Raw genomic sequence first — 25,617 nt, forward strand, 5'->3', positions numbered from 1 at the left:
CCGGTCATGAGTTCTACGTGCGCAGGGCTATGTTAGATGTCTGGGAAGGCGCGCGGCGCTTCAGCATATGATTACCAGGTGCACGGCGATTCCGCACATGAGTGGACCTAAGTCGCCGGCTGGGAGCGACAACCAACACGCGCGCGTCCACGACGAGTCACGACCAGGTGATGCGTGAGTGTCACGATTCGTTTTCGGCTACGGTGCCACTGCAGCGCAGGTGAAGCTTTTTCTGCAGGTACCAAGACAGGGAGCAGGCTAGACTAATTACACGCATAACATGTTGCATCGCAATTGCAAGTACAGAGCAAACACATTGTTCCACACACAGATATCCAAAACACTGAGAAATACACCTTCATATGTTCATCTCCGCCGATAGCTCTGAGTCGCCTGTGAGCCACCCTCAGGCGTACCCGAGGGCCTTGAGCGCATGCTTCGCCCCGCGCTCCTTAGCATCGCTCGCCGTCTGTCCAAACGCCGTAATGATTCGCGTCTGGTCAAGCCTGACCGACGTCGCCCACTTGTACGTGCTCTCGCCAAACTGTCAACGCAGTCAGTATTCCGCACCCTCGTCAGCATCGAACCACCCACATAAGCCGTCGCCCGACTAATCTGCCGGTACATATCCCCATTCACCATCCATAGCGCGCCCCTCCAGTTCGTTGCAATAAACTCCACATCCTCGCGCGTGCACAACTCCCGCAACGCCTCCTGCGCGCTTGCCGCCAGGGGCGAGTGCAGCAGCGCCGCATTTTCGGACGCCCTCCGCAGCGTCTCACCCTCGCCCACGGCGCGCGGGACACCGCCGAAGAGGAGGAGGACGCAGCGGAATTTCTCGTCGGGCCCGATAACCGTGTCGAGCCAGTTTTCGAAGTCAGGGGTCACGAGGAAATGGCGCTTGTATATCAGGCGTCTGGCGGAATCGGCGGGTGCATGACTGATGATATCGGGTGGTGGGACGGGGTCGATCAAGGTCGAAGCTGGGATCTCTGCATCGTCGTGTTCCGAGGAGTCGATGAACTCGAGCCCGGAGGAAGGCTCTGAGTCCAGGACTATTTCATGTGCAGGTGCGCTAGAGGAGTAGACGACGTCCGGATCGGGTAGGGGCACATCAATGGCAGGAAGGCGCTCTGGATCATGCTGCATGGACGAAGAGGACGCAGGGCCAGCCATATGCATAGCATAGTCCGGGGAGTCCTCTGAGGCCTCGTACAAAGGATTGATGTTCTCTACGCCCTGCTCCGTTTTCATTAGTTCCCGTCTACAAACTTGTATGAATCGTACCTCTTGCTCCATGGCCGCCTTCATCGCCTCCGCACGAATCTGCGACGGCTGCGGCTTCGGTGTCGCAGACTCTCCACCGTCTCCGCCCTCGGTTTTCGTCCCCGCCAACCGCTTCTCCAACACATCCAATGGCAACAAATACCCATGTGGCGTCTCTTCGTCCCTCTCCTCCCTCACACTTCCCTCCACGTTCTCTTTCACTCTATTCTCCCCCCTCTCATCACTCTGGCCTCTTGCCTCCGTACTCGGGCCTCTTGCCCCCGTACTCGAGCCTATTCCCACCCCCATCCCCACCTTCTCCTCCACCCTCACCCGCCTCCCAAACCGCCTCTTCCACGGCGAGTCATTCGTATACCGCACCATCATGCTCTCCTCCCCAAACCCCGGATCCTGCTTCTTCCTCAGCTCGAACGCGCGCTCGAGTTCAGCTTTGAAGATCGGCCGGAGCCACTCGCGGACAGCGTCCAGCCCTTGGTCGTAGTAGAGGCCGCCGACGTAGGCCTTGGGGGTGGGCGGGATATGGTGAGTAAAGCGATGGGGTGGGAGGATAGGATGGAGAAGGGGGGCATGTATGGAGTGGGGATGATGGGATGTGGTGAGTCCGCTGGGGACCGAGCAAAGCCAAACCTCACCTCGAACAGATCCGCATGAATCTTATGCTCATCCAGCCCGTCGACAAGCTGATACCCCGGGTCCAACGTGAGCGAGCGGTGCAGCTTGTACTTGACCGCTCTGCGTGTGCGTTAGATGCAGAAAAGGAGTGTATCGGGTTATAGGTCAACGCACAAAGAGCCCAAAAACCGATTCGACGCCAGGTCGCCTTTCAGAATCTGTCTAGGGGTCAGTCAGGTATTCTCGTGTTATCGTAGTGGAGGGAAGGGATTACGGGCCCCTAAAGGAAAGGGCGCGTCTCGGAAGGGAGTTTTCCATAGACTAAAGAAAGAGAAATCATCTCACATGCAACGACATAAACTTGACGTTCGGAAGGTACTCGGCGAGGTAATCCCAGGCGAGCAGGCTGACGATGGCGTCGCCGAGGGATTGATATCTGTATAAACGTACGTAAAACTGAGGATCGGCATGAGTTCGTAACGTTGAAGCTCACATCGCATTCGTATGTGCTGGCGGACGAGGCATCTGCAGCCCTCCCATGCGCATCTTATTCGTGAACACGCGATGGTAGATCTCATTTGACTGGATGAGGGGGAGCGGCGGAAAGCTGCGTCGAAGGAATTAGTGAATTTGCGCCATTCAACTTCCATAGTTCCTTACTCAGATTCGCCCGTTTTCGACTCTTCACCAGCCGCGCTCCTGACTGGCCCAGCCATCGACGCCAACTGCTTTTCCAGGCCGTGAACTTTCTCCATAAGCTTGGAGACGTCGTCCGACTGATTGCTTGTAGGCGTTCTTGGCGTCCTTTTTAGCAGTCTTGTCTTGCGCCGCCCTCGAGTCGGTGGACGATTCTGCGCCACATATTCCTCCGAAAGGTGCGAACATGCGTATGTCCTTAAGATGAAATAGTATATATATCAGTAGTCTCTTTTGATACACCTGAGTGTGGACCTAGGAACTTGTACTCACCGGAACAACGCAATCCTATGTCTTGGGAAAAGCCGGCCATTGCATGTCAATGCTCGTCGAATCATCCCCACAACGATGCTCATAATCCAGAGAATCCAGGTTCGCTCATCGACTGCGCTCAAAATGTCCTTCTCGACACGGTCATATGCCCTGAGCGAGCCTCGTTGTTAGAGTCAGCTTCAACCTGCGATGTCGATGGCGGACGGAAGCAAAAGGTCACATCGCACGTGGATCTGAGTTTGTGGCGTCCCACGGCTTTCGCCGAGGTCGAGCTTCCCGGTATCACTCAAGAGGGTCTTCAGTCATGGCATCACGGCCTTCGGGCAGACGGCGAGCGATGCGAAAGAGCGTGGGACGAAGCATGCGCTGAAGGCTCTCGGGTACGCCTGAGACTTCCAACTAGGACATCATCGCCGTCGCTCGCCGTAGTACTCAGCGGAAAATGAACATGAAGGTGTACCTATCCGCGATCGGGAGATGTGTGGTTCAATGTGTTGAATTTGTACCTGCTATGTTGCGATGTACTATGTTGTGAATCGGACCTCTGATTTCTGAGCTGCATGCGTTGCCGTGGCTTCGGAGCCGAAGTCGAACCGTGACGCTCACGTGTCACATGATTGTGACTCGTCGCGTCGCCCCCAGGGTCCAGGAACTCGGAGACGCGTGTCGACCGTCGTACCGAGTCGGCGACGGAAGTTCATTCAATTGCGGACGCACCATCGTCTCTCAAACATCGAACATAGCCTTGAGTACGTACGACTCATGACCGGGGCTTACTCTGCCGGCGACGGATTCTATAAAAACATCATTCCTTGTCTTGAACCGTGACCTTCTTCACAAGAAATTTCTACAGTACATCCGCTGGACGAATCTTCACCATGTCTGACGACGGAAAGCAGTACGAAGAGGATGAATTCCCCCATCCCTTCGTGGATCGCTCATACAACATGGAGGAGCCTCAGGGAACGTGGGCACCGCGAGCGGTGAGTGGGTAGTGTGCCTTCTCTTCTCTGTTTTTCCAACTCAAAATTGACTACATACTTGCCACCTTTGTATACGTGCTTATCGCTACCCTTAGATCCTCGAGCTGAAGATGTACCAGCTCTCGGCCACGCTGCGCGAGAAGCCGGAGTGGTGGCGCAAGGCCAAGGATTCTGATATCAGGAAGAAGTGGTTCGAGGAGGCGAAGGCCCAGCAAGCGAGTGAGGAGGAGCGGTGGCGGCTGTCGGACAATATGGTATGTTGGTTCATCCGCACAGGTGAGGATACTGCGCTGAGATTGGATCTCGGGATAGATTAAGTACACGCTCGGTGAGTTGGAGGGCTATGCCCAGCTCCGGGACGAGGAGGCGGGTATCGAGGTATGTTGTAGCCATATATCTTTCGTTGTTCATTCTCTTAAAATACAAGCCACGGTCACTGACAAGTCCCTTCTACTCAACCCCAGTGCGGTCCATACGACTGTATATGGCGCTCCGACAAGCTCATTCCGGACAATGTCCGCGCTGAGCTCGAAGCCGCCGTCAAGCCGCTCGAAGACGTCCCCGATGCTGAGAAAGACTGGCACCCCGGGTCCAACGAGCAAGTCCTCGACCTGGTGCACCCCTCGCTCTACCCATTGGTGTATGGCAAGACGCTCGGAAGACACCCCGACGGCTCCATCGCCCCCTTCGAGCCACCGGACCCCATCCTGGACAAAGGCCCCCACGACGCGGAGGTCCTCGAGGGCTACGCCTCCTCCCGCTTCCAGTGGCTGCCATCCGACTTCGAGGTGCGCGCGGACGGGAGCGTGAAGCTCGCGAGCGAGTACATCAACAACGTCCCGCCCGCGCACGCGCCGCGCCTCGTTCCCGCCATCGAACGCGTCATGGCGCGCGCAGTACCGCTGTGGGAGCGCGTGCTGAGCGACCTGCGGCGCGGGGAGCCGCCTATGCGCCTGGGCCCGGTGGTGCGCAACGAGAGCGGGCTTGGGGCGCGGAAGGGGCTGGAGTGCGTGTGGAGCAAGAACGAGCCGGAGCGCTTACAAGACGAGGATGACGAAGACGATTGGGAGACATATCGGGCGCGCAGGGATGCGTGGTATGCCAGGCAGCCGATGACGCTGCCGGATGCGCCCAAGGAGTACGATGGGGGGCTGGCGGGGAGGGGGGAGACGACATTCAGCTTGAAGGGCCGGACGATACAGGTGATCACGAAGTTGGCGAATATCGTGCTGACGCCGGAGAAGCCCGCGTATCCTGGGGGGACATGGCATGTGGAGGGTGAGTGGTGGTTCTGAGCGCTTTTACCTCGACTGGACATGAACTCTCTTAATGCCGAACTTTGTAGGAATGTGGAACGAGCGCATCGTCTCGACGTTCATCTACTACTACGACTCAGACAACATCCAGGACACGACCCTCGCCTTCCGCCAGGCGACGTCGGAGCCGCTATACCACCGGCAGGACGATGTCTTTTGCATGATGACGCTGTACCGTCTAGAGCGGGACAGGCCGTGCGTGCAGGAGATCGGGAGCGTGCCGACGAAGAAAGGGCGCTGTATTGCGTTTCCTAATTTGTTCCAGCATAAGGTGAGTACTCGAGCCCTTGCTACGCTTACATCTGACGCCCAATCCCACTTCGGCTTAGGTTTCCCCCTTCGCACTCGCAGACCCCACCAAGCTAGGCGTGCGCAAGATCATTGTCTTCTTCCTCGTCGACCCCACGCGGCGTATCCCATCTGCCACCGACATCGCCCCCCAACAAGAAGACTGGCTCAAGCACACGCTCCATACGGCGAAGAGCGACGAGAGAAGCAGGCTGTCCACTCTGCCGTTGGAGTTACTGGACGTCCAAGCGAACTTGGTCGAGGGAATCATGACGAAAGCGGAGGCGCTGGAGATCAGGGAGGAGCTGATGAAGGAGAGGTCGGTGAGGCAGGACGAAGAGCAGGGGGATTTTGTGGAAGGCGATGGTCTGTTTTCGATGGTGAGTGGGGTTGTGCGAAGGTTTGTATGAAAAAAGCTGATTGATGCCTTGTTTTCAGGGTTTCAACATGTGGTAAGTCGTTTTGTGGACGGCTTGTAGGGGGCGGCACAGCTAATTCACTAACAGCGAGCACTAATCGCGCTATGGGGACTAGCATCGAGCACAGAGTACGTGGGCATGAATCGAAAGTCTAACAACACGATACTTAAGGGTACAGAGATGTTGTGAAGAATAAAGCTGGGATGTCATTTGGTCTTCACATATCATCTGAACCGCATACTTGAGCTCCTGGCTCCTTTACACGGCGAATTCGGGACCGGCAGGTCATCGTCCAATATTGGACACGCACAAGGCCGGGTTTTGCCGAGTTGAACTTTCCGGGATCACTCACGAGGATCGACAGTCATGGGACTCATCATTGCTATTCTTGCCATTCTTGCTGAGGACCACGACAATCTCCCTCGATAAGATACAGTAAACAATCCGGAAGTCAGTCATGCCTGCAGGATTTCTCGCCGTCGCATCCGAGCCCGGGAAGGAGGTAACTCAGGACGAATTCCAAGGTTCGCGATGTTCCGTTCCGGTGAGATTCAGTCGAAGCTCAAGGTATTATAGATTGGTACAACAATGAACACGTTCCCCTTCGCCTCAACCACCTCAAATCCTTCCTCAACGGCGCCCGCTACACCGCCTACGACGCCCTCACCCCCACCTGGCTCGCCCTCTACGATATCGACGACACATCGACCTTCCAGAAGGATGAGTACACGCGCCTACGCGCCAACCGCAGCCCGCGCGAAGCCGACCTCGTCAAGCGCCTCGCCCTCCTCGACCGCCGCACCTACGAGGCGCTGGAGGACTCCGGTCCCTCACCGCTGACGTCGTCCATGGACTACAGTGACCATCCGAGCAGAGGCCTCATCACGCACGGGATATCTGCGGATGCGGAGGCCGTGAAGGCGTGGACGGCGGAGGTGGTGGCGTCCCTGCGCGCCGTGGACGGCTGGGTCCGCACGCGGACCTTCCATTGCATCGACCACCTGAAGACCGGGCTCACCGTCGCAGCGGGTCCAGAGGCGCAGGTCGTGCCGGAGTACCTGGCTGTGCATGGTGAGGCGTCTGTAGCGTATGTTTGTATCTTCGATGGCTTATGGGTGGCATCGCCGCTAGAATTCGCACAGCCCACACATACCCGGTCCGAAGGCGTTCGGTCTGCTGTCGATCGCGCAGCAGCGGCTTCGGGAATATCCATCGAGGAAGAACGCCTCTGGGAGCTATACCGCGTATATCCGTGCATCGCGCAGGGGAACCTGCCGACCGCATCGTCGTAGGGCCGACCGCTTCGGCGTAGGTCTGACCTCGCCCATCGAGGGCAGATCAACATCGTCGAAAGACAGATCGTCACGGTCATAGGTCAGATTCTCGTCGCCGTGGGACTGGCCCTGATCATCGCAGGTCTGATCGACATCGCTGTAGGACATACGACGAACCAGTGACCATTGTACGCCATTGTATCGGGACGAACACAGCAATCAAACGAAGTTCTTCGCTCATCCCGTCATTGCGCATATCCCGAGCGTACCTTGTGCCCTACCATTTCCTAACATCGACCTTCTACCCCCTCAGCGTTGTGCTACCTCCCATCTCGTGCCATGCTACCTCCAATCCCGTGTCATGCTACATCTCATCTCGTGCCCTGGTCCATCCCATCCCATGCCACGCCGCACCCTCACGGGGCGCGCTTTAGCCCTTCTCGTGGATCACACTCAGCTCTTCTCGTGCATGACGCCCCAGGACTTGTCAGTGGGTGCGCTTTACCCCTTCTCGTGAACAATAACTGCACCCGACTTGTCTCCCTGCGCCCGACTCGTCTTTCTGCACCCGACTCGCCTCCCTGCACCCGGCCGGGTCATCTTAGCGCTTCGGGTTGGGGTGTGGTAGCTTCCCTGACCACGCACCTCACTGCCTCCCATCTCATCCCATTGCTCAAACACCTGCTCTCCAAGCTTCGCATTCGTATCATGGCTCGCAAATCCATGCTCCAGCGTTCGCGACTTCATGATAGACGGCGACTGCCAAGTCCGGTCCAGGTCCCAAATCATGTTCTTCGCAAGCCATGACCTTCGCAAGCCATGACCTGCGCGCATGTCAGCTTCGCGCCATGGAGCGGAACCTGCTTTCCGCCTCGGGACCTTGCTTCCCCCCCTCGGGACCTTGCTTCTACCCGAGGACCTTACTTCGCGATGCACATGTCGGCGTAGCTTCCCACTCCATAGCGCGAAGTGACCACCGGACAGCAAGATGCAGTCACTGTATAACAAGATGCAGACACTGGACAGCGAGACGCAGCCCCAGGTCCACAATGCGAAGCAGCCACCGGATCACTGCAGCGGCGCGTCTTCTAGTCAGGTCAAGCGCAGGTCATCGGGTGTGCTATCGGCTTGGGGTAGACTGCGTAGGCTAGCGGCGCGACTGCATGGACTGACGGCATTGACTGTATAGTCTAGGTCTGGTCTCCTGACCCTCGAGTAAAGCCCGATCCCGACATCGATGCGCATCCCGAGCCTCCAGGAATAATTTTGACTGCTCATGAACAAGTTCAAAACTGCTCGACCATATCTAAAGCTTCTCAAATTCATCAAGCATACTCATGTTGCCTGACTAGCGGAATTTCTCACGCAGCCAGAGACCTGGCTCGCCCACATCCGCTACATTCGGTGCCACAAACGCGCGCACGACGCGTTGGCGCGAGATCCGGCCTATCCTCATCCTCATCCTCATCGCGCACACAAGTCCTTGTCTCGCGAAGCGCAAGCTCCGGTTATCCATGGCGTAAGATGTCTCCGGATTGCGCATAGTGCCTTCCTAGTGCGCCTGTCGCCCCTTCTTCCTAGCGCGCGCGTGCAGTCTTCGGCATGCGCCCACAGCGCCCACAGCCCATCGTAGCACCAGCCGACTTCATATCGATGAGCGCGAAGCAGTCGATGCGGCCGAGTTGTGAAATCGGGAGACAATGAAAGGCTTCAGGCTGTGCCACATCGCGGGTGCATCGTCCGAGCTGGCTCACTGTGGCTACGTACGAGTAGGTGTCATGCTCATCATATCACAAGTCAAAGAGGGAAGCGTTAGGCTCCGGTCCCAGCATCTCCGAATCCAACTGACCGTCAAAGAGTTCATGGGCGTCTCGATGAGCTCACGGTCGCCTCGAGGAGGAGCTGGACTTCTCCCGCGAGTATTGCAACAGGGACTGGACAGCTGCGGCGGCATCACGGCAGAGCTTTGCCGGTGATCGCCGGCATTGAGGCACCCCCAACTGCCTCTCGGGGACATCAAAGTCGTGATGGCGGGCTCTGATGCGCCCTCGTCGGCGACGTCGGCGACGGCGGACCCATTGTGCGCGTTGTAAAAAGTTGTCAAGAAAACAGCATCACACCCACCAATACCCATGTATATGGCCCAGGCTAGAACATCAGAAACCATGAAGATTACCCTTACCATGGCGCACGGGCACCACTGTCGTTCGAAGATCTGTGAAATGACATCAGAGTTTCAGAGAATTGTGGCCATCGTTGAACGTGGCACTGGGCTCATCGATACCATGCAGCCGTACTTAGAGCAGAGCAGTCGCGACGCGTCTCGCGCGTAGCCTGCCTGCGCGGGCGGTCCGCGTGACGTGCTGACGCGACACCCGCGCTACGTGGCCCCGCGCGATGCGTCGTCAGCGCGCGACGTGGTGCCGCTGCGGGACGTATCGAGCGCGAAAAGGGATAGAGAACAGAGACCAATATATATATATCCTGTATCAATGGATATACATAGGGGGATTGGGGATGAACTGAAGAAACACGAAAAAAGCGCGAGCGACAATTCTGCTCGCGCCGATTGCGCTCTCCTGCCGCTTGCGAGGGCTATAAAGCGTGTAAAATGAGGAGGGAGGAAATCGAGGAATCATCCCGAGCTACGCTCGCGCGTACGCATCGAACGATGCGTCCGCCGCGGCCACGTAGCAGCGCGGGGGAGGGAGGGGAGGGGATGGGTACAAGATACCCTGTTGAGGGCGCGGCGCCTGCTGAGGACAGCCCCAGAGCGCTAAGGACATCGCTTATGACGCGAAGACTCAACAGAAAGGCGATTCTACGCTTGTGGGGTAAAGGTGAAGGGAGGGGGTAGGCGATGGGGATGGGGTTGATTACCTTGTCAGCGGACCCGCGCGAGACACGGCGGTGGCGGCATGGTGATAGAACCCGCAACAAACCCATCTAGGACGCGTAGCGCGGCCTAGATGAGGTGCTCGCGCCCTCAGGTGTGCTCTGAGGGCAATGTAAGTATGTAGTGGGCGGGCCAAAATCACCCCGCCCGACCGGTGCTGGATTGTAGGCTCCCCTCGCATTTTAGCAGGAAAAGCATTGTCAGTAACCAGCATGAGCGCGGGACCCAATCACGCACCCCCCCCTCCCCCCTCCTCGCGCGCATCGCCCGCGGGCGTCATTTGGCTGCGCCGCCATCATGTTGGGCAGCGTGATCGTCACTGTCATCTGTCAGCGATCTCGGTGGTGACTAGAAAGAAGGCAGCCGAGGGAGGTGCGCGCGAGGGCAGGGGAGCAAGCAGCGTGGCGATGAGGGTTACAAGCAGCAGGGAGGGAATTGCCTGGCTCGAAGGCCCTACGCTAGGATTCCAGTAAGCGACGTGAACTATCGTTTTGATTTGAACCTGGCGTACAGCATAAGGTGATGGCAAACAGTCCCTTCACTCATGCCGAATATGTGGTAGAGTATGTGGATTGGACTGATGACAATACAAGGTCTTCATCGCGCACAATGCGTCCGCCGTCGCCGACGTCGCCGACGAGGGCGCATCAGAGCCCGCCATCACGACTTTGATGTCCCCGAGAGGCAGTTGGGGGTGCCTCAATGCCGGCGATCACCGGCAAAGCTCTGCCGTGATGCCGCCGCAGCTGTCCAGTCCCTGTTGCAATACGCGAGCCTGAGTTGTGGGATGTCGGCGCTTGCCGGGGCGGACCCACAAAGCAGCCATCAATTTCAACTTCAACTTCCGTCCCGCGCGCGCGCGATACATCCGTTCCGCGGGTGTATCGGGGATCCCCTAGCTTGTCTAGGGCTCTTGCGCCCTTTAATTGCCGTGGGAATCTTGTCCTGAGTAAACAAGGCCAAACTCATTGTGCCCAAGACCGCAGGTTCGAATCCACCTGCTCCCAACTTCCTTTCTTGCTCATAAACGCCTGCCCCCTTTGAAAGTCCTGAACCCCCAAAAGACGTACACATGCGCGGATTACTTCATTTGAAAGAGTGGCAGCACATTATCTATCATAACCACAGCTCGCTGTCGGCATAGCAGGCAGCACGGCGGCCACGGCCGAGAACAGCGCTCGCCCTGCCGACTCTACAGTCTCAGGGTAATTCAGTCAGAGATTTAGCCTGCAACAGCATGTACCGAATACTGAGAAACACGGTAGGTGCACCTTCCGCTCACATTCATTGAACGTGGTAGACCGACCGATGGACAAACAAGGACAAGCAAGCGCCTCAAAGTTGATTGTCCATGCACTAGACGTCGGTGGATTGTAGAGCCTAAGGTCCCTGTCAGCTCGCACGTCCCAAAGCAGCATTAAAAGGTTTGAAACTACTTTCAGGCCTCTGCTGCAAAAGGCAGACCTTGCTTGGTTACAACGCCAGCGGCGAGCCCTTTACTTAAGTCTCAAAGCACAGATAACAACGGAACGCCACTTCGGCGGCACCAGTGCGCCGAGCTCCTCAAGTCCTACAGCCGCGCAGCACAAAGTTTTGGATTGGACGAGCTAGGGCGCTGCTGGCGCAGCCAGCGCTTATCGAGTCTGGGAGCTTCGCGCAATGGTATATCCTGGTATATTCCATGGCATCGGCTCAGCCTCTCGTCATCTCAAACCAAGGTCAAACCAGGAAGATCATGTCAAAGTCGTCAATTCATCCAACGTAAGTACCGTGCCCAAGTGAAGCGTAAGTAGGGCACCAGCATCGTAACCAGTCCATGAACTCGTAAGCAAATTCGTAAGGCGAAGGCAGATGCGCGTCCTCCTGGGTATGTAGTGAGGAGACCATCCGGTATGTGCGTAAGGTGAGCGTGAGGTATAGGTAGGGATGCATGTCGATGAGGAATGCATGCAGATGAGGGAGGTCATGATGATGGTGAGCCATGGCGGGGAGGACCATGGTGACGCATGAGGATGAAGGCAAGCGGTGGCCACCCGAAGACGACCACCTCCCGCCAAATAAACAAGTATGAGGGGAGAAAAGTAAATAGATGCTACAGGGGAAGCGGAAAATAGGCGATGAAAGAATAAGTCATTGAACATCTAGAAGATCCGTAGTAGCCAGTCCAGCAGTGATGATGGTATAGCTGAGGGGGGCGGGCGAGGGCCCGTGGTATCGCCGGGACTGCAGGCTGTGTGGCGTGCGATGCGACATGGTCGTGCGGCGCGTCGCAGACGAGGTTATGCGGCGCGTTGCAGACGAGGTCGTGCAACGCGGAGGTTTTTGCAGTGCAGTCGGGGTGTGTGGCGCACATAGTCCGCGCGGAACAGCCGTGCAGCCAGGGTCGTGGGTGTGGTATAGCCGGGGCTCGTGGTATCGCCGAGGCAAGGAGACGGTGCGGTGGACAGCACTCGAAGGAGGAGGCAGTCGTCTAAAAAGAGAAAGAAAAGAAAAACGATGAACAAAACAAAACCCAAGAGGAAGGCAACCAAATAACCCGTACCGAATAAGTCAAGCAGAACTGTAAGCAACTTTTGGGGCGGCGGCGGCGCTGGATGCGCTACACTGGCAAAGCGCAGTCGCCGCGCGCAGGGGTGCGGTCCACCGCGATTAGGTGTTGGAGAGTGAAAAAGGGGAAGAGAGCAAGCGCGAAGCTGGGAAGAGCACGTAGCGGAGGAGAGCGGGCCGCCCAGACGATAGGCATCCACGCGGCCCCAAAGCACTGCGACGGGGGAGAGTGGGATGGGGAGATAGAAAGTGGAGACGGAGAAAATCGAAATGGGGGCAGATAAATGGGGAGAAGATGAGAAAATCGAACAACACTAGTATGTAGAAGAAAGGGGGAAAACTTTGCTACAGCGCGACAACGGCGACTGGAGGAAAAGGGGAAAAGGGGATAGAGACATTAATGACGAAGTACAGTATGTACAAACAAGCAACGGGGCGGGGCAAGGAAGGGACGGAACGAAGTTCGATGATGCGGGGTCATTGCGGAATAATTAGGTAGATGGGTGAGATGAAGGTGAAGATGAGGATGCAAGCAGAGGGCGAGCGAGTGAGCATGCACGCATGTCACAAGCTAGCGGCCGATTCACGACACCGACGGCGAGCGCGCGTCCTTGAAGCGCGCCGCGGCCGCCGTCGCCATCAGGCTGTTGTTCCGCGACAGCGACAGCGAGAACCTGTGCTTCGTCGTCGACGAGTGCTGCGTCGGCGTCGGGCCACTCGAGTGGTGCTCCGGGCCCGGCGTCGGCAGCCACCGCTCGTGCGCGCCCGACTCGTCGCTCGTCGAGCGCCCGATTTTGGTCGGCGTCTGGATCGACAGACGCCGCGAGCGCGTCGCCGACGCCGAGAGGGGAGTCGAGGACGGTGCGGGGGCGGAGGGCCGCGGGGGCGTCGAGGTCGCCGGCGTCTTGGCGCGCGCGGTGGGCGCGGGGGCGGGCGTGTTGTAGCGCGAGGGCAGGCTGGGCATCGGCGGCACGGGGATGTGCGAGGTGCTTCGGGAGGTGATGCTCGGTGTGTGCGAGCGCACTGCGGGCGTCTGCGACCTCACGGCCGGCGTCGCTGCGCGAGAAGGCGCCGAAGAGGTAGTGCGGCCGACAACTGACGGCGCTCGCGCAGGGGCCTGCGAGTGCGAGCGTGTGTGTGTGACAGAAGGCGTCGCGGACCGTGAAGGCGAGGAGTGTGCAGCCGCGCTCGCAGACGACAAGTGTTGGCCCATGCGGCTGAAGAACGATGTTGGCTGGTTGTACGGCGTCGGGGACGTACTCGGGGACGACGCCGGCGAGGTTGCGGCCGACGTGGGTGCAGAGGTCGCCCTTGACTCGGGTAGCGGGATGCTCGAGGGTGAGAGCGTCGTGTGGAGGACGCGCAAGGAGTTCACCTCCTGCCTCAGGGAGCTCGCCTCCTCGCGTGTGCGGCGCAGCTCCTCCTGCAGCTTCGAGTTGGACATTTTGACGTTGTCAACCTCGCCCCTCAGGTTCGCCTCCACCGTCCTCGCGTGCTTCATCGCCTCGGAGTGTGCCAGATGGTTCATGAGGATGGCGCGCAATAACGCAGCCGACAGGGACAGCGACGTGGACTGCAAACTTGTCAGGAATAATCGAGATGAAAGGGCATATATGCGCGCTTACCGAGCTGTCACGCTTGGCGTGCAGGAGCCAGTGATCCAGGTCCGCCAGCAGGTTCTGAATCGCCTCCACGGAGGTCTTCGTAGCCGCCAACTTGGCGACCTTGTCTTCCAGTTGTCGGGCCTCTGGGCGCCCGCGTGAGTTATCCGAGGGGTGACTGTGCTCCTTCCAGATGTTACCAGAAAGACTGGGAATACGCGTCGGGTTGTCGTTGATGGGTGGCGCGACGGACTGGGATCGCGGCATCACGGACCAGTCCACCCGCACGACGCGTGGGTCGGATGCCTTGAAGGCCTCGCGGCAGAAGGGGCATACGGGTTCGAGACGAGGTGGACTCTTCTCGACGATCGCGTCGCAACAAGCGCGGCAGAGTACATGTCCTGAAAGAACGTCAGAAATATTGCGATGGCAGATGGAGCGTGGCGTACCGCATGGTAGAGTGTAGGGCGGACGGTGCGCGGAGAATTCTTCCGCGCCGATGTCGCAGGTAGAGCCGGGGAGGAGGGTGATCATGGTGGGCCAAGTTAAAGTGCGCTGTTATGTCTGCGTGAATGACGCGTCAGTCTTTATACTCAAAGGCACAGAGTGCGTGCGCTGTGTACGCACCAGGATCAGTTTGGCCAACTAATCTTCCAGCGCGAAATGAGTCAGCGGTCAACAGGGTTTGTCGCGCGACTTCTTTTCTTCTCCTGCGTCCTGGAAGGGTATGAGTCAGGCGATGTTTCGCCGCGCGTGTGTTGGGTGTGCTCACGTCAAGCGGGAAGTGGAGACGCGTCGCGTAAAAGCCAGGTTTGTTTGATGCCTGGTTCACTCGTCGTGGGGGAGGGGGCGGAGGCAGAAGGAAGAAGAGCGGGAGCTTTCTGTCGTCCGCGGAAGGGCAGTGCCTGCAAATTCGTAAGAAAAAAGACAATGTGAGGTTTTGTTGTTCACGCACCAACAAGGGCGGCAAACTGCTCAGGAGGGGGCTCAGACGTCGAGATCGACGACGACGGCGGCGAGCACGCTAGTGGGGCGCTGCTCTCGGTGGGAAACCCTGATATATGCGCTCGTAAGCGTCGGCAGCGTCGGGGGGGAGCGCAGGGGACGCACGCAACGGGGGCGGGGATGACGGAGAAGGGAAAGGGAAGCAGGGGAGGCAGGGTTGTGGGTTATGTAGAAAACTGCGTTGATCATGCATCAGATCCCGAATTAGATTCCTCCGATCGCGCGCTGTGTCTTTTTCACGTGGCCGCTTTCATTTCGATGACATACCGCCGCCCGCGCCTTGTCCCGTTCCTTGGATCGTCGCCCGTCCTTTCAGCCTCCAATCATCGCCCTCTCTTTCGTCCGCCAAACAAACGCGCCGCCCTTCTTGCCTTTCACCACCACGTTCCCCCCATCCCTCACACCCTCTGCCCTCTGCCCAGCACCGCCGCCCCAGGTACCGACGTTTGATGCGTAAAAATTTACCATTCATTTCCCGGTGATGCCATGACACCGTACCCGACGCGGTCGCGGTGCCCGCCGCGAGCCCAGTCGTGTCCAGCAGCTCCCTTCGCGAACGCACTCGAAGCTCCTCTCTCTGACGTCCAGCGCATCTACCGGGCGCCTGGCCTGGAGCACAATGGGGCCATAATTAATTTGCGTATACGCCCGCCGGCGAAAGTGTATACATAAGCGCGCTGCCGAGCTTCATACGACTCTTCTCCTGGGCTCTTCGCCTGCGCTTACACCTCTTCGCCCAGGGTCGGCTCAGTCAGACGCGGCCCTCCCCAGTGTCCTGAGCGCCGCGCACGGTCACCCACAATGTGTTTAGAGTCCCGCGCAATGTGTTTGCCTCGGCGCCACCATCGATTATCTGGGTGGCGGGACGCGCGCGCGAGGTGAGGCGAAACTATCGATTTTGCACTGGCAGCGGGAGGGGGGATGGGTGACCCCCTCTTGGGGAATGTACGTCCATCCCGGCGATTTAACGCTCTGGCTTCTTCCCGGTGAGAGCCTTCGCTGCCGCTCGGCCAAGCTGCGTGGAAGCCCAACATATCTGCGCATGGAAGCTGGACATATCAGCTCATGGAAGCCCTCCCATCTCGGCGACCGCGCCGTGAAGCTTCTCCGACCAGGACCAGACTGGGCGGCTTCTCGGCGTTCGCGGGCCTTGTATCGCGGTCCGAATGACCTTGCCTCACAGGTGCGGCAATAGTGAGTTACGACTTGGGTCTTCTACTGACCACCTTGCAGATAGAAGGTCTTCACTAATGGGCGTCCTCGTTCACGAGTGGGTGTCCTCGCCCACTAGTCGGGTATCTTCGCCCACTAACGGTCACACATCTCCCCATCGGTCGCACGCATGTCTTCATCCATCGCCTTGTCGAGTAGCACTTACCTATCGCCTAGTCGGGCGCTTCTATCACCTATAGCAGCCTTTCTATTGCGAGCGCGACCTTTCGATTGCGAGTGACCCGCCATCGCGAACATGCTTCCCGTGGCCTTTCTATTGCGAGCGGTGCCCTCCGAGAGCAAGTGTAGGCTGACCTGGTCCGCTGCTCAGGATGGTGCACTAGCGGCTCCTCTTCAGTTGCGCCTATTGACAATGGATCGTCCACGCCTCGGACTACGACGACCATGACCTATCCACGCCCTGCGATGACCTATGGACAGACTGCGATGGCCTATTCATGCCCCCGAGGGCCCATGCAAGCCTCCGAAGGGCTGTCCGTGTCTCCGAGACGCGCATCCCTCTGAATAGCACCGTCGCTGCTCCTCCCGGATCGCAAGCCCAGCCCTCGCAACTGCGCGATCCTCATCGCCAGTCGCGACCTGTCCTCACCGACAATAAACTTGCTCTGACCGCAGCTCCGTGTACTCACCGCCAGGCCTCCCTGCATCTTGATAACGATATGAACGCGATCTTACACGCTATACGCCCCGATATCTTACACGCGCGCATGCGACCTCACGATCCTCGTGTCCGAGGCGTGTTCGAGAGATATCATCACAGGGCGCGTCAGCCTCGAGGCATCGCGCGAGCTCACGATCCTCGAGGCGAATGCGACTGATCTCATGCGATCACCCAAGCAACCTATTCGTCCTCTGCCAGCGCTCAACCGTGCTACCACGCCTCGAGGATCGCACCCTCTACCCTGTCCCAATGCTTATTTCGCCTCGCGCTCGCAACACACGCGACGATTTTGCTTCCACCGCCTCGAGCTGCCTCCGCCGTCACCGAAACTTGTTGCCGCTGCACATTTGACTTGCCTCCGCTGACACGATGACTTTCCTCTACTGACATCGTCACGATTCGCCTCCGTTGTCTTCGTAGCTTCCCTCCGCTGCCACCTTTTTTTTTCTCCTTTTCTGCCCGATCCGCGGCCGCTTTCCGTCGCAAAGAAAGCTTCTCGCGACTGTGAACTGTTTTCGCGAGTACAGTCTGTTTTCGCAAATCGATTTGCTTGCTCGAACACACCGTCACAACACAAAACAAGGTCACACTCGACCCTCATTCGCTCGCGCCTCGTTGTCGCTTGCCCTCTGCCCATAGTCGCCGGGCGTCTCGAATCATCAAGCTATGGGCAAAGGGTGTGGAGTAGCGAGCGGTCGACGAACGCAACGAGGCGCTCTACGAACACAAGGTGGCAGTCAGCGAGCGCCAGGAGGCGCTCTGCGAGCACAAGGAGGCGATCCGCAGAGGTCTACGGTGACCATGATGGGCTATGGGCAGAGGGCGTGGGCTGTTTGAGCGCGCAGCGCCGGCTTGTGGAGATCAGGAATTCCAGGCGCGTATTTGCTTTTCAGTGCAGCATGCGAGACGCTGGCTGACGGCTCCATATCATCAGCAGTCGCTGTATTCTCACACATCAATCATCGTATCCTCTACCGAACACACGGAGACTACCGAATACACGGACGAACGCATCAATGAAATCGCTCCCTCTTCACTTCGATAATGCCAACGCCCACCCTCGCCGCGTTCTCCCTCATTCGGACACTGCTGAATCGCCTTCCTTTCTACACCTATATCCCGCCCTTTCACTTCGTAACCCTGGTCTGCCGTAGCGATAAGCGCCTCGCAGCAGGCGCGCGGCTGTTGATACGGGTTGGATTGCAGTAAGGGTGATACGACTGGAGGTGCGCACCTTATGATAGAGCCCAAGATCTGACCAGTTCGAGCTGTACTTGTGCATTGAGAAGCACAAGACGTAGGTGCCGCGATACAGTGTCGCGCGGGAGTCTCCCGCGATTCTTGGGAACGTACGTGAGCGTCCGCCGTCCAGATGTTGCCAATTAGTTTGCTTAACTTTGCTCTCTAGCCATCATTTCCACAGCACGTCGCTCGAGACGTCCACACTCAGCGACTATGACTACTGTAGCAGCAATGCGGCGGCACCCGAATGAAGATTCACACTGCTATCTAGCTATCCTCGGGAAGCCTACCCATTCATAACTGCCCTACTAGTGAGTGCCTAGCTATCCCTCCGAAGCGGCCGATTGCGGCTGCTAACGAAATGAACGCCTAGCCTTCCTCGATACCGCGCCCTGACTTCTAGATGCAGAACAACAGCTACCTAACCCAGCGAACAAGCGCGGCCTAACGCAGCGGCGCTTCTAGGCGCCGCGGGAGTGATCCTTCGTTAGTCCTCTCGTACTTCAAGACTGATCCCTCGTAAGTCCACCCACCCCTCGTCGGTTCACTTCATCACTGAGCCTTGATGAGCTCAGTGCAGCACCGACCCTTTATGGATCCTCTCCGGACTGCTCCTTCACTAGTCCCCTTCGCCACTGATCCTTCTTTGGTCCGTCTATCACTACCGCTGCCCCCTTACGCGCGCCCAGGTCCTCGAGCGGTCTGCGCTTCTCTTATGTCCTCCACTCGGCGGCGGCGGCGGCGGCGTCTTACTCAACTTATCGCAGGCGCCCTCTGCATTGACGGGGCTGCGCTTCATTCATCATACTCGTCCTTCTGCTGTCAGCCGTCTACGCTCCCTCTCATATCGCGCCTACTACGTACAATTACCCTTCGGCCTTAAGACGCGACCTCGCCCAACAGCCTATTCAAGCGGCCTCGTTGAAGCCCCCCGTACGTTTTCCCTAGGTCGTAACTTCCTCCTTCCCGAGATGAGTTCGTAACCTCGTCAGCGCCTCGGCCAAGTTCCTTACCCCGCTACGCCCTCGCCTCGGCCAGTATAGGGTCGGGATTGGCGCGTGAGCTCGATTATGATCAATTCCTCGCCTTTCTTCCGGCATATTTGGGTTGTGCACTGTGCTTCGCGTACTTCTCGTGTCGGCTGCTTGTGCGACGTCTTCCCATCTCGCTCAACCCAGCTGATAGAATATTGACTCCAACTTCCTGGCTTCGGATCCCCTTCAACGCGTGCACCTCGTACGATCTTTCGCGTCTTCCAACGACCTTCGTGGATGTACTGTACTTTTTCCTTCGACCTCTTTTCATGTGCGTCTCGCCCGGAACCGAAGAAGAGAGAAGGGTACAGCTTCCTGGAAGAACACTGACTTCGATATGCATGGGGTCCTGACGCTCGGCAGGCATATTCCGGTCAGCTGCCTGGAATTCTCTGATCGTAGGGCTTCTGCCAATACCATGGCGCCCCTGCCAGTTACAAGAGCTGCGAGACGTGTCGCAGGGCTCTCGCGCCAGATCTTCGGTGGCACCATCATGTCTTGACCCTTGTATTCTGCTAGTCACGTTTGGCAACATGAATCGACGGCGCGCCCGACGTGATCGTTGTCGGGCGCGGTCTGTCTTGTCCTCTTGTCCCCTTGTATGTTCGGACTGATGCAGTTCCTTTTGACGACGCCACGCATCCATGTTTCGACCACGCCTCCGTCTAGGTTTGATGCGCCTACCATGAATGTCAAGTTACAAAACACACCTGCGACACGTTCTTCATCGCGTTTTGCCGTCCTGATTTGTAGACCTGCCTTTTTCGTCCCTTGTTACTTCTCTTTCTCTACCCACCGCTCATCTCAACATTCGCCGGGCTCTCGCATCTTTCCATTCAGTATCGTCTCATCTATCGCTTCGTGTCCCTCGTCTATCGCTTCGCTCGCCTCAGTAACATCTCCTTCGCCTCGTTGACGTCTCATTCACCTCATTGACGCCTCATTCACCCCATACAAGTCATTGCCATCGCGATCATCCACCTCATTCCGCCCCCTCGTTCACACACTAAGCCCAATGTTATCAGCCGCCTCGTGCCAAGTCTATTCAGTCTGTCATACTGCCGTACAATGCCAAAGCAACGTGTCTTACGAGATGCCATCGATGGAAGGTGCTCTGCTCTGATATGCTAGAAGTCCCTTCTCGTTAGTCCACACCAACTCACCCACCTCTCGTGCAGATTTACGTTGCGGGACAATGAATGCTCTCGATATTGCGCCCTGGCCGTGGGCGAGACGACGGTACGTACTGAGCCATGCGGATTCTTGGACTCATGGAGACTCTGGAGGAATTTGCCTGAATTGTTCTACCTCTCCGAAGTGCAAGCAATTCGCGTGCATGGAAGGACGCGAAGTCGAACCGTGACATTCACGTGATCTGTGTCACATGGCTTGATCCAACCGCCACGAGGCTCGCAACCTCCTCTGGGCACCGCAAGGGAATGCCCGATGGGACTATGTGCGTACCTCTGCGTACCTGGCAGGACTGCTCAATAATGAGCGGTCGTCATGTTGATCAACAGTCAGAATTCGGGCAGAATTGATCAGAGTGTGAGGTTCATATTGGCTCAGTGCCGCTCCCGATACATCGTACACAATGACTGACATCCCACCCAAAGTATTGACTTCCTACGCAAGCTGGAACACGGCGGCGATGCCCACGACATACGACGCAAGACCGAGCCCAACACGGACAAGGTGTTGCTTCTTCCATCGCTGGATGCGCTTCCAGCTGTCGTCGGCGTCCTCGGCGCTGATCGCGCCCGTGGAGACGTAGCGGTCGCGCATGCCGCGGAGGACCTTGATGTTGGCCATCACTGAAGCCAGTCTCAGAACACATGTGTTCGACGAGCAACGTTGAGCAGAGGAATATGTAACAAGGCGTGCAGGAGGTTACGCCTCGCATGCGTTCACTTCTGAATAGCAAGCACTCACTCGTCGCAAGCGTGTACGGGATGTTCGCCGCGCAGAGCGCGCCGGCGCCATACAAGTACGGGCGGATGTTCGTCGACGGGCCCGTGTAGAGGTACGCTGCCGTCCAGAACCCAACGACGGAGCCAAGCGCACTCGTGATGAAACGGGGCTATATGAGTCGTTGATCAGTGTCAGTGATGTGCGCAGTGGGAGCATGGTGAGGGGCATGTCAATCCACGGCGAGGGTAGGCCATGTCTCTGATGCACGAGGAGGGGTGTCGCGGACAGTGATGAAGGAATACTCGGGACGCTTACTGCTGCAGTCTCGTACAGGAACGCCCACAGCGAGAGCGCCTTGCCAGGCTCGACCTTCACCGTCTCGATGGCAGGGAGGATACCGTACGTCGCCATGCCCAGGTTGGAGAAGATGAAGTAGCCGGAGGAGCTGAGGCCCACCGCGAGCGCGGTGGCAGTGGGGAGACCGACGCGAGAGACGAGAGACATGGCGTTCAGAGGAAAGACTCGAGGGAGCTGTGAAGAGAAGATGAGAGACAAAGGCAATCTTGGGCGCTCCTCTCCTCAAGTGGGTCGCATATATATGATTGAGCGTTTGATCTAGATCTCGCTTTTCTATGCGGGGCGTCAATTCATTTGACGAAGTCATTGAATGCGGAGGTGGATCAACCGCTCTCGGGACGCGTCAGTGACGCGGCGTGAGTCGAGGAGAGCCACGGGACGCGAGACGCGTCTCAGCGGCGGGACATTTGCATTCCCCATACGGTCCAGCCCCGACAGGTCGCTCCCAAGGGTTGCACTGTCGGAGAACTTGCGAACAAGTCGACCGTCTGGACCTAGATGGTGGGAGAAAAAGCGAATCTCGTGAATGTCCGATCAGCGAGGTAACGGTTAGAATTTGGGGCGCAGACTGCAGGCGGTCGCCACCGTGAACATCGTCTTTCACTTGCCCTGATTCTGGCAAGGATGGTAATAGCTGCTGATAGGATGCATGTAAGATAGATCATAGAGACGCAGCTCGATGTCAATAGTGACGAAGTACAGCAACTGGGAGAGCAGTACGAGAGCACAATGGTCGCGATTCGTCGGGCGCCTCGACGAGATGACTGCCTTCCGCAACGACAGGATTGCTGATGCCCTAGTTGCCAACACCCATGATCTTGTCTATCTCCAATTTGATGCGCAACCTGCCAGCAGTTCCCTCGGGGCTGGTGCCGCCAAGGGGCTTACCCTCGCCGATGCCATTGTTGACCAAATCGTAGATGAGGGCGAGGACTTTGGTCCACTGCTTTCCCCAGATCTTGCGTGCATCGGCACCAAAGATTTCCAAAGCAGCTGAGGAGCGCGTCAACGATGCAATGGGTAGGACGTTGAGCTCAATCAAAACTCACCATGCACCAAAGAAATGCACACGTCACTCGCCAGTAGCGACCGACTATTCAGCACCCGCGCAAACCACACCCAATACCGCGGTGTCTGGAAGAACCGGCTCGCAATGGGCTTGTCCCTCGGCGGCGTCGCCAAAATATGGAAGTAAACCCTCATGATCCCCGTGACGCGCTCGATATGCTGCGGCGTCGTCTCCATCGCGCCCGTGTCCTGGCTGACGCGGTAGCCGAAGCGCTCGTGGCTGTCCTTCCACTCGCGGCCGTCGAAGTCGGCCTTGGGCGGGATGGCGGGGACGGGCCAGCCGCCGACGCGCTGGACGAGTTTGGCGAAGAAGACGTCCGCAAGGCCGTCGAGGGTCGCGAGCAGGCGGTGCGCGACGCGCGCGATGGGCATCGCGCTCGCTTTCTCGGCGGTCACCTCGGTTTCGGCCTGGAGCAGGACGGCCTTGGCGATGGAGGAGTAGAAGGCGTTGAGCAGAATTGATGAACCGCTGGCCGAGTTGCGAGATCGATGATTTCGTGGCTCTGGGTGGTGTTAGCCATATAAATGACAAACCAAGTAGAGATGCTTACTATGCGAGTGATCTCCGACTCGTCGTTGGTGACCTGGCCAATTTTGCGCACGACCTGGCGGCGAAGATTGCCCCATGTAGATTTAGCCTGCGCGTTGCCCTTTACGACTCGGGTGTTTTCCTTCTTGAGGCGCTGAGCAAGGATAAGCTGATTTTCTCCGCGCCAATGTGAAGGCCTACCATCAAGTTCTCGCGAGCAGCCCGCCAGTCATCCATCGCAGTCGTCTCGCCCAGAGCTTTCCGCTGCTCCGCTTGCTCGTTCTTCGCCTGTGCCGCCTGCTCGTCCGCTTGCCGCTGCTGGTCCTCCTTCCGCTTCTGCTCCTCGTCCGCCGCCTTCTTCTGCTGCGCCTCCTGCCTTTGCTTCTCCTCTGCCTCCTTCTTCTGCCGCTCCGCCTCCTCTTTCTGCTTCTGCGCCTCATCACGCTTCCTCTGCTCCTCCTGCCGCTTGCGCTCTTCTTCCTCCCGTACCTTGCGCTCCGCCTCGAGCCGCGCGAACTCCTTGTCTTGCTCGACCTTGATGCCGGCCTCTATCCGCTCCCAGAGCGACTTCTCGCGCACTTGCCAAGACTGCTCAAATTTGGCCTGTTCGGCGGCCTGCTGCATGGTGAGGTTCTTCAGTTGCGCTTCGACCTCGGCCATCTGCTGGGCGTGAACTTGCGCGAGAAGAGCGGTGTCGCGTTCGTCTTGGACTTCGACGACCTTCTCCTCCGCTGCTTCTTTGCGAGCGGTTTTCTGTGCCCAGTCAGAGTAGTTTTTCACGCGCTCAAAATGAGAGCGCCTACAAAAGCATCTCGCCGCGTTGATTTCTCCCATTCTTCGTAAAGGTCGTGATGCCGAGTGCGTAGGCGTATAGAAGCAACAGTGTCTTCTATGTTTCTTTGCTCTGCAGCTGTTCGTCGAAATCGTGACTTTCTGAAGGAGCTTCAACCGCCGCCACTTAGCAACTGAGCGGAGGGAAAACCAACCGTGTAGGTGTTGCTTCGTTGTCGGACGATGTTTCTGGCTCCGACGTTGATGGAGTAGCAGCATCTTCGGATATGTCATCCTCCTCGTCAGAATCACTATCAGAGGGTACGGCGTATGAAGATCGCGGCCGCGTGCTGTCATCAAGAACCTCGTGTCATGTTCAAACCCGGTGGCGCCACATAATGCACTTACAGTCGCACGGGCGACGGAGAAGGTGACCTGGGAAGACCAAATCTCATGGTTTTCTCTTATAGTACTTTGCTGCGGCCTGAGTAGGTCCTGGCCGCTCAGGAAAGCAACGGAATTGTGGGTGGCGTCGCGGTCGAGGACAAGGAGCGTTCAGTCACGCCTGTGACTAAATCACGAGAAGTGACTTTACCACGCGCAACAACCCGCTCTCCTCACCGGCCTCACCTCTCACCACCTACAATCATCTACCACCACTTTCCCAGGACTACTTCGTCTTGAGCTTGCACATCGTCTCCATCATAGCCATGCCGTCCGCTTCTATGACGTATAATGCGCCTCAGTACGCGGTTGATTCACCTTCAAGTTGGGCTATCTCGTCAAGGGAAATTCACGACGCCTTGTATCATCAAGTATTCAAGCATACTTACAATGGTTGATACTTATACGTCTTCTCGAAGGGCAGGGTCATACAGGATCTTGGTTTCACCCTCCGAGGCTTTGTTATAGCCCTTCGCAGTAGGAGTGAATCGTTGATACAATTGCCATTTTCCTTCGAGCGATACAGCAGAATACATGGTTCCAGGATCCGTACAGTATAATCAAGCGGTGGAGTGCACGCCAGTATGGGGGACCTATGGAGAAATGATATCAATATACGTCGAGCCGACGAGCATGGGGTGACAGAAGACGGTAATCGACTCACGCTCTCCTTGATCCCAAGGGCGCCAGCCAGAGCGTTGAACTCAGCTTCCGTCGGCTTCACGGTGCCAGTGCAGACTATGGCAATCAATGTCATGTTCGATTACGGTAAGGGAGGAAATGATAGGCCATGTACCGTCGATAACATGCTGCTCAGGCTTGTTGATCTTCGCAGCGATCTGAGCGTACGAGAGACCTGCGGGTGGCGTGAGTTCGCCACCGTCAGTCTACCAGGACCAGCCTCCTCACCGCTCTTGTGCATCGCGGCGGCGAGAGCGCTGCACTGGGGGTCGGGGGCCATTGCAGTAAGTTGAGTGGTGATGGGTGAGTGGGACGAAGGTGAGCGTAGGAAGGAAGAAGTGGTTCGTCGCGAGGCGAATTTAGGGCTGGATCCGCATCGATAGCGAGCGCGCACGCTGCACGCGTTTGCCTAATTGGAAGAGGGCGGGGTACGTACGTAGCGTGGAGCCGTCGAGCCTGCATCCAGTCCCCCTGGGCAGCGCATGACCG

At 57.6% G+C, this 25,617-nt stretch overlaps 14 protein-coding genes across 14 annotated transcripts; 6 read left to right on the top strand and 8 right to left on the bottom strand.

Moving 5' to 3' along the window:
- Nucleotides 1-168: 168 nt before the first annotated feature.
- SCHCODRAFT_02591967 (uncharacterized protein) lies at nucleotides 169-3,068 on the bottom strand. The gene is made up of 9 exons (XM_003025970.2): nucleotides 2,869-3,068; nucleotides 2,560-2,793; nucleotides 2,393-2,506; nucleotides 2,245-2,335; nucleotides 2,074-2,117; nucleotides 1,920-2,019; nucleotides 1,288-1,788; nucleotides 595-1,239; nucleotides 169-544 (listed from the first exon to the last, which is right to left on the bottom strand). The coding sequence occupies exons 1-9, from the start codon at nucleotides 2,949-2,951 to the stop codon at nucleotides 407-409; spliced, it is 1,950 nt and encodes a 649-aa protein (XP_003026016.2). The 5' UTR covers nucleotides 2,952-3,068; the 3' UTR covers nucleotides 169-406.
- Nucleotides 3,069-3,563: 495 nt separating this feature from the next.
- On the top strand, nucleotides 3,564-6,120 carry SCHCODRAFT_02693314 (uncharacterized protein). Its single transcript, XM_050346852.1, has 8 exons — nucleotides 3,564-3,851; nucleotides 3,947-4,105; nucleotides 4,164-4,229; nucleotides 4,316-5,129; nucleotides 5,197-5,438; nucleotides 5,497-5,835; nucleotides 5,894-5,907; nucleotides 5,962-6,120. The coding sequence occupies exons 1-8, from the start codon at nucleotides 3,747-3,749 to the stop codon at nucleotides 5,969-5,971; spliced, it is 1,749 nt and encodes a 582-aa protein (XP_050197725.1). The 5' UTR covers nucleotides 3,564-3,746; the 3' UTR covers nucleotides 5,972-6,120.
- Nucleotides 6,121-6,284: 164 nt separating this feature from the next.
- On the top strand, nucleotides 6,285-7,388 carry SCHCODRAFT_02642152 (uncharacterized protein). The gene is made up of 3 exons (XM_003026046.2): nucleotides 6,285-6,398; nucleotides 6,451-6,945; nucleotides 7,006-7,388. Exons 1-3 carry the CDS (start codon nucleotides 6,332-6,334, stop codon nucleotides 7,164-7,166), a joined length of 723 nt encoding a protein of 240 aa, XP_003026092.1. The 5' UTR covers nucleotides 6,285-6,331; the 3' UTR covers nucleotides 7,167-7,388.
- Nucleotides 7,328-8,098, top strand: SCHCODRAFT_02102242 (uncharacterized protein). Its single transcript, XM_050341799.1, has one exon. It carries the CDS (start codon nucleotides 7,488-7,490, stop codon nucleotides 7,953-7,955), a length of 468 nt encoding a protein of 155 aa, XP_050197726.1. The 5' UTR covers nucleotides 7,328-7,487; the 3' UTR covers nucleotides 7,956-8,098.
- On the top strand, nucleotides 7,671-8,429 carry SCHCODRAFT_01165077 (uncharacterized protein). The gene has a single exon (XM_003026045.1). It carries the CDS (start codon nucleotides 7,952-7,954, stop codon nucleotides 8,297-8,299), a length of 348 nt encoding a protein of 115 aa, XP_003026091.1. The 5' UTR covers nucleotides 7,671-7,951; the 3' UTR covers nucleotides 8,300-8,429.
- A 638-nt stretch (nucleotides 8,430-9,067) lies between these two features.
- Nucleotides 9,068-9,315, bottom strand: SCHCODRAFT_02642159 (uncharacterized protein; the record flags this gene model as incomplete). Its single annotated transcript, XM_050346263.1, has 1 exon — nucleotides 9,068-9,315. A coding segment is annotated over one exon (248 nt), but the record flags the coding sequence as incomplete, so codon positions are not given.
- A 2,401-nt stretch (nucleotides 9,316-11,716) lies between these two features.
- On the bottom strand, nucleotides 11,717-12,411 carry SCHCODRAFT_02102315 (uncharacterized protein). Its single transcript, XM_003025969.3, has one exon. The coding sequence runs from the start codon at nucleotides 12,183-12,185 to the stop codon at nucleotides 11,778-11,780; it is 408 nt and encodes a 135-aa protein (XP_003026015.1). The 5' UTR covers nucleotides 12,186-12,411; the 3' UTR covers nucleotides 11,717-11,777.
- A 1,634-nt stretch (nucleotides 12,412-14,045) lies between these two features.
- SCHCODRAFT_02517390 (uncharacterized protein) lies at nucleotides 14,046-14,726 on the bottom strand (the record flags this gene model as incomplete). The annotated part of the gene is made up of 2 exons (XM_050343373.1): nucleotides 14,046-14,593; nucleotides 14,642-14,726. The coding sequence occupies 2 exons, from the start codon at nucleotides 14,724-14,726 to the stop codon at nucleotides 14,046-14,048; spliced, it is 633 nt and encodes a 210-aa protein (XP_050197728.1).
- Nucleotides 14,727-14,877: 151 nt separating this feature from the next.
- On the bottom strand, nucleotides 14,878-15,465 carry SCHCODRAFT_02102318 (uncharacterized protein). The gene is made up of 4 exons (XM_050341800.1): nucleotides 15,303-15,465; nucleotides 15,148-15,246; nucleotides 14,965-15,097; nucleotides 14,878-14,909 (listed from the first exon to the last, which is right to left on the bottom strand). Exons 1-3 carry the CDS (start codon nucleotides 15,388-15,390, stop codon nucleotides 15,021-15,023), a joined length of 264 nt encoding a protein of 87 aa, XP_050197729.1. The 5' UTR covers nucleotides 15,391-15,465; the 3' UTR covers nucleotides 14,878-14,909; nucleotides 14,965-15,020.
- A 1,109-nt stretch (nucleotides 15,466-16,574) lies between these two features.
- On the top strand, nucleotides 16,575-17,296 carry SCHCODRAFT_02102371 (uncharacterized protein). The gene has a single exon (XM_050341801.1). It carries the CDS (start codon nucleotides 16,868-16,870, stop codon nucleotides 17,246-17,248), a length of 381 nt encoding a protein of 126 aa, XP_050197730.1. The 5' UTR covers nucleotides 16,575-16,867; the 3' UTR covers nucleotides 17,249-17,296.
- A 1,562-nt stretch (nucleotides 17,297-18,858) lies between these two features.
- On the top strand, nucleotides 18,859-19,311 carry SCHCODRAFT_02102403 (uncharacterized protein). Its single transcript, XM_050341802.1, has one exon. The coding sequence runs from the start codon at nucleotides 18,899-18,901 to the stop codon at nucleotides 19,214-19,216; it is 318 nt and encodes a 105-aa protein (XP_050197731.1). The 5' UTR covers nucleotides 18,859-18,898; the 3' UTR covers nucleotides 19,217-19,311.
- A 1,593-nt stretch (nucleotides 19,312-20,904) lies between these two features.
- Nucleotides 20,905-21,925, bottom strand: SCHCODRAFT_02642172 (uncharacterized protein). The gene is made up of 3 exons (XM_003025967.2): nucleotides 21,594-21,925; nucleotides 21,300-21,447; nucleotides 20,905-21,181 (listed from the first exon to the last, which is right to left on the bottom strand). Exons 1-3 carry the CDS (start codon nucleotides 21,780-21,782, stop codon nucleotides 20,994-20,996), a joined length of 525 nt encoding a protein of 174 aa, XP_003026013.1. The 5' UTR covers nucleotides 21,783-21,925; the 3' UTR covers nucleotides 20,905-20,993.
- Nucleotides 21,926-22,195: 270 nt separating this feature from the next.
- On the bottom strand, nucleotides 22,196-24,559 carry SCHCODRAFT_02642174 (uncharacterized protein). Its single transcript, XM_050346264.1, has 7 exons — nucleotides 24,412-24,559; nucleotides 24,219-24,353; nucleotides 24,036-24,165; nucleotides 23,434-23,985; nucleotides 23,255-23,386; nucleotides 22,685-23,204; nucleotides 22,196-22,628 (listed from the first exon to the last, which is right to left on the bottom strand). The coding sequence occupies exons 1-7, from the start codon at nucleotides 24,456-24,458 to the stop codon at nucleotides 22,432-22,434; spliced, it is 1,713 nt and encodes a 570-aa protein (XP_050197732.1). The 5' UTR covers nucleotides 24,459-24,559; the 3' UTR covers nucleotides 22,196-22,431.
- A 226-nt stretch (nucleotides 24,560-24,785) lies between these two features.
- SCHCODRAFT_02642179 (uncharacterized protein) lies at nucleotides 24,786-25,597 on the bottom strand. The gene is made up of 4 exons (XM_050346265.1): nucleotides 25,357-25,597; nucleotides 25,244-25,303; nucleotides 25,112-25,185; nucleotides 24,786-25,040 (listed from the first exon to the last, which is right to left on the bottom strand). The coding sequence occupies exons 1-4, from the start codon at nucleotides 25,406-25,408 to the stop codon at nucleotides 25,008-25,010; spliced, it is 219 nt and encodes a 72-aa protein (XP_050197733.1). The 5' UTR covers nucleotides 25,409-25,597; the 3' UTR covers nucleotides 24,786-25,007.
- Nucleotides 25,598-25,617: the final 20 nt, after the last annotated feature.

The sequence above is a fragment of the Schizophyllum commune genome (genome assembly GCF_000143185.2).
Source record: "Schizophyllum commune H4-8 unplaced genomic scaffold SCHCOscaffold_13, whole genome shotgun sequence".
NCBI classification, from domain to species: Eukaryota; Fungi; Basidiomycota; class Agaricomycetes; order Agaricales; family Schizophyllaceae; genus Schizophyllum; species Schizophyllum commune.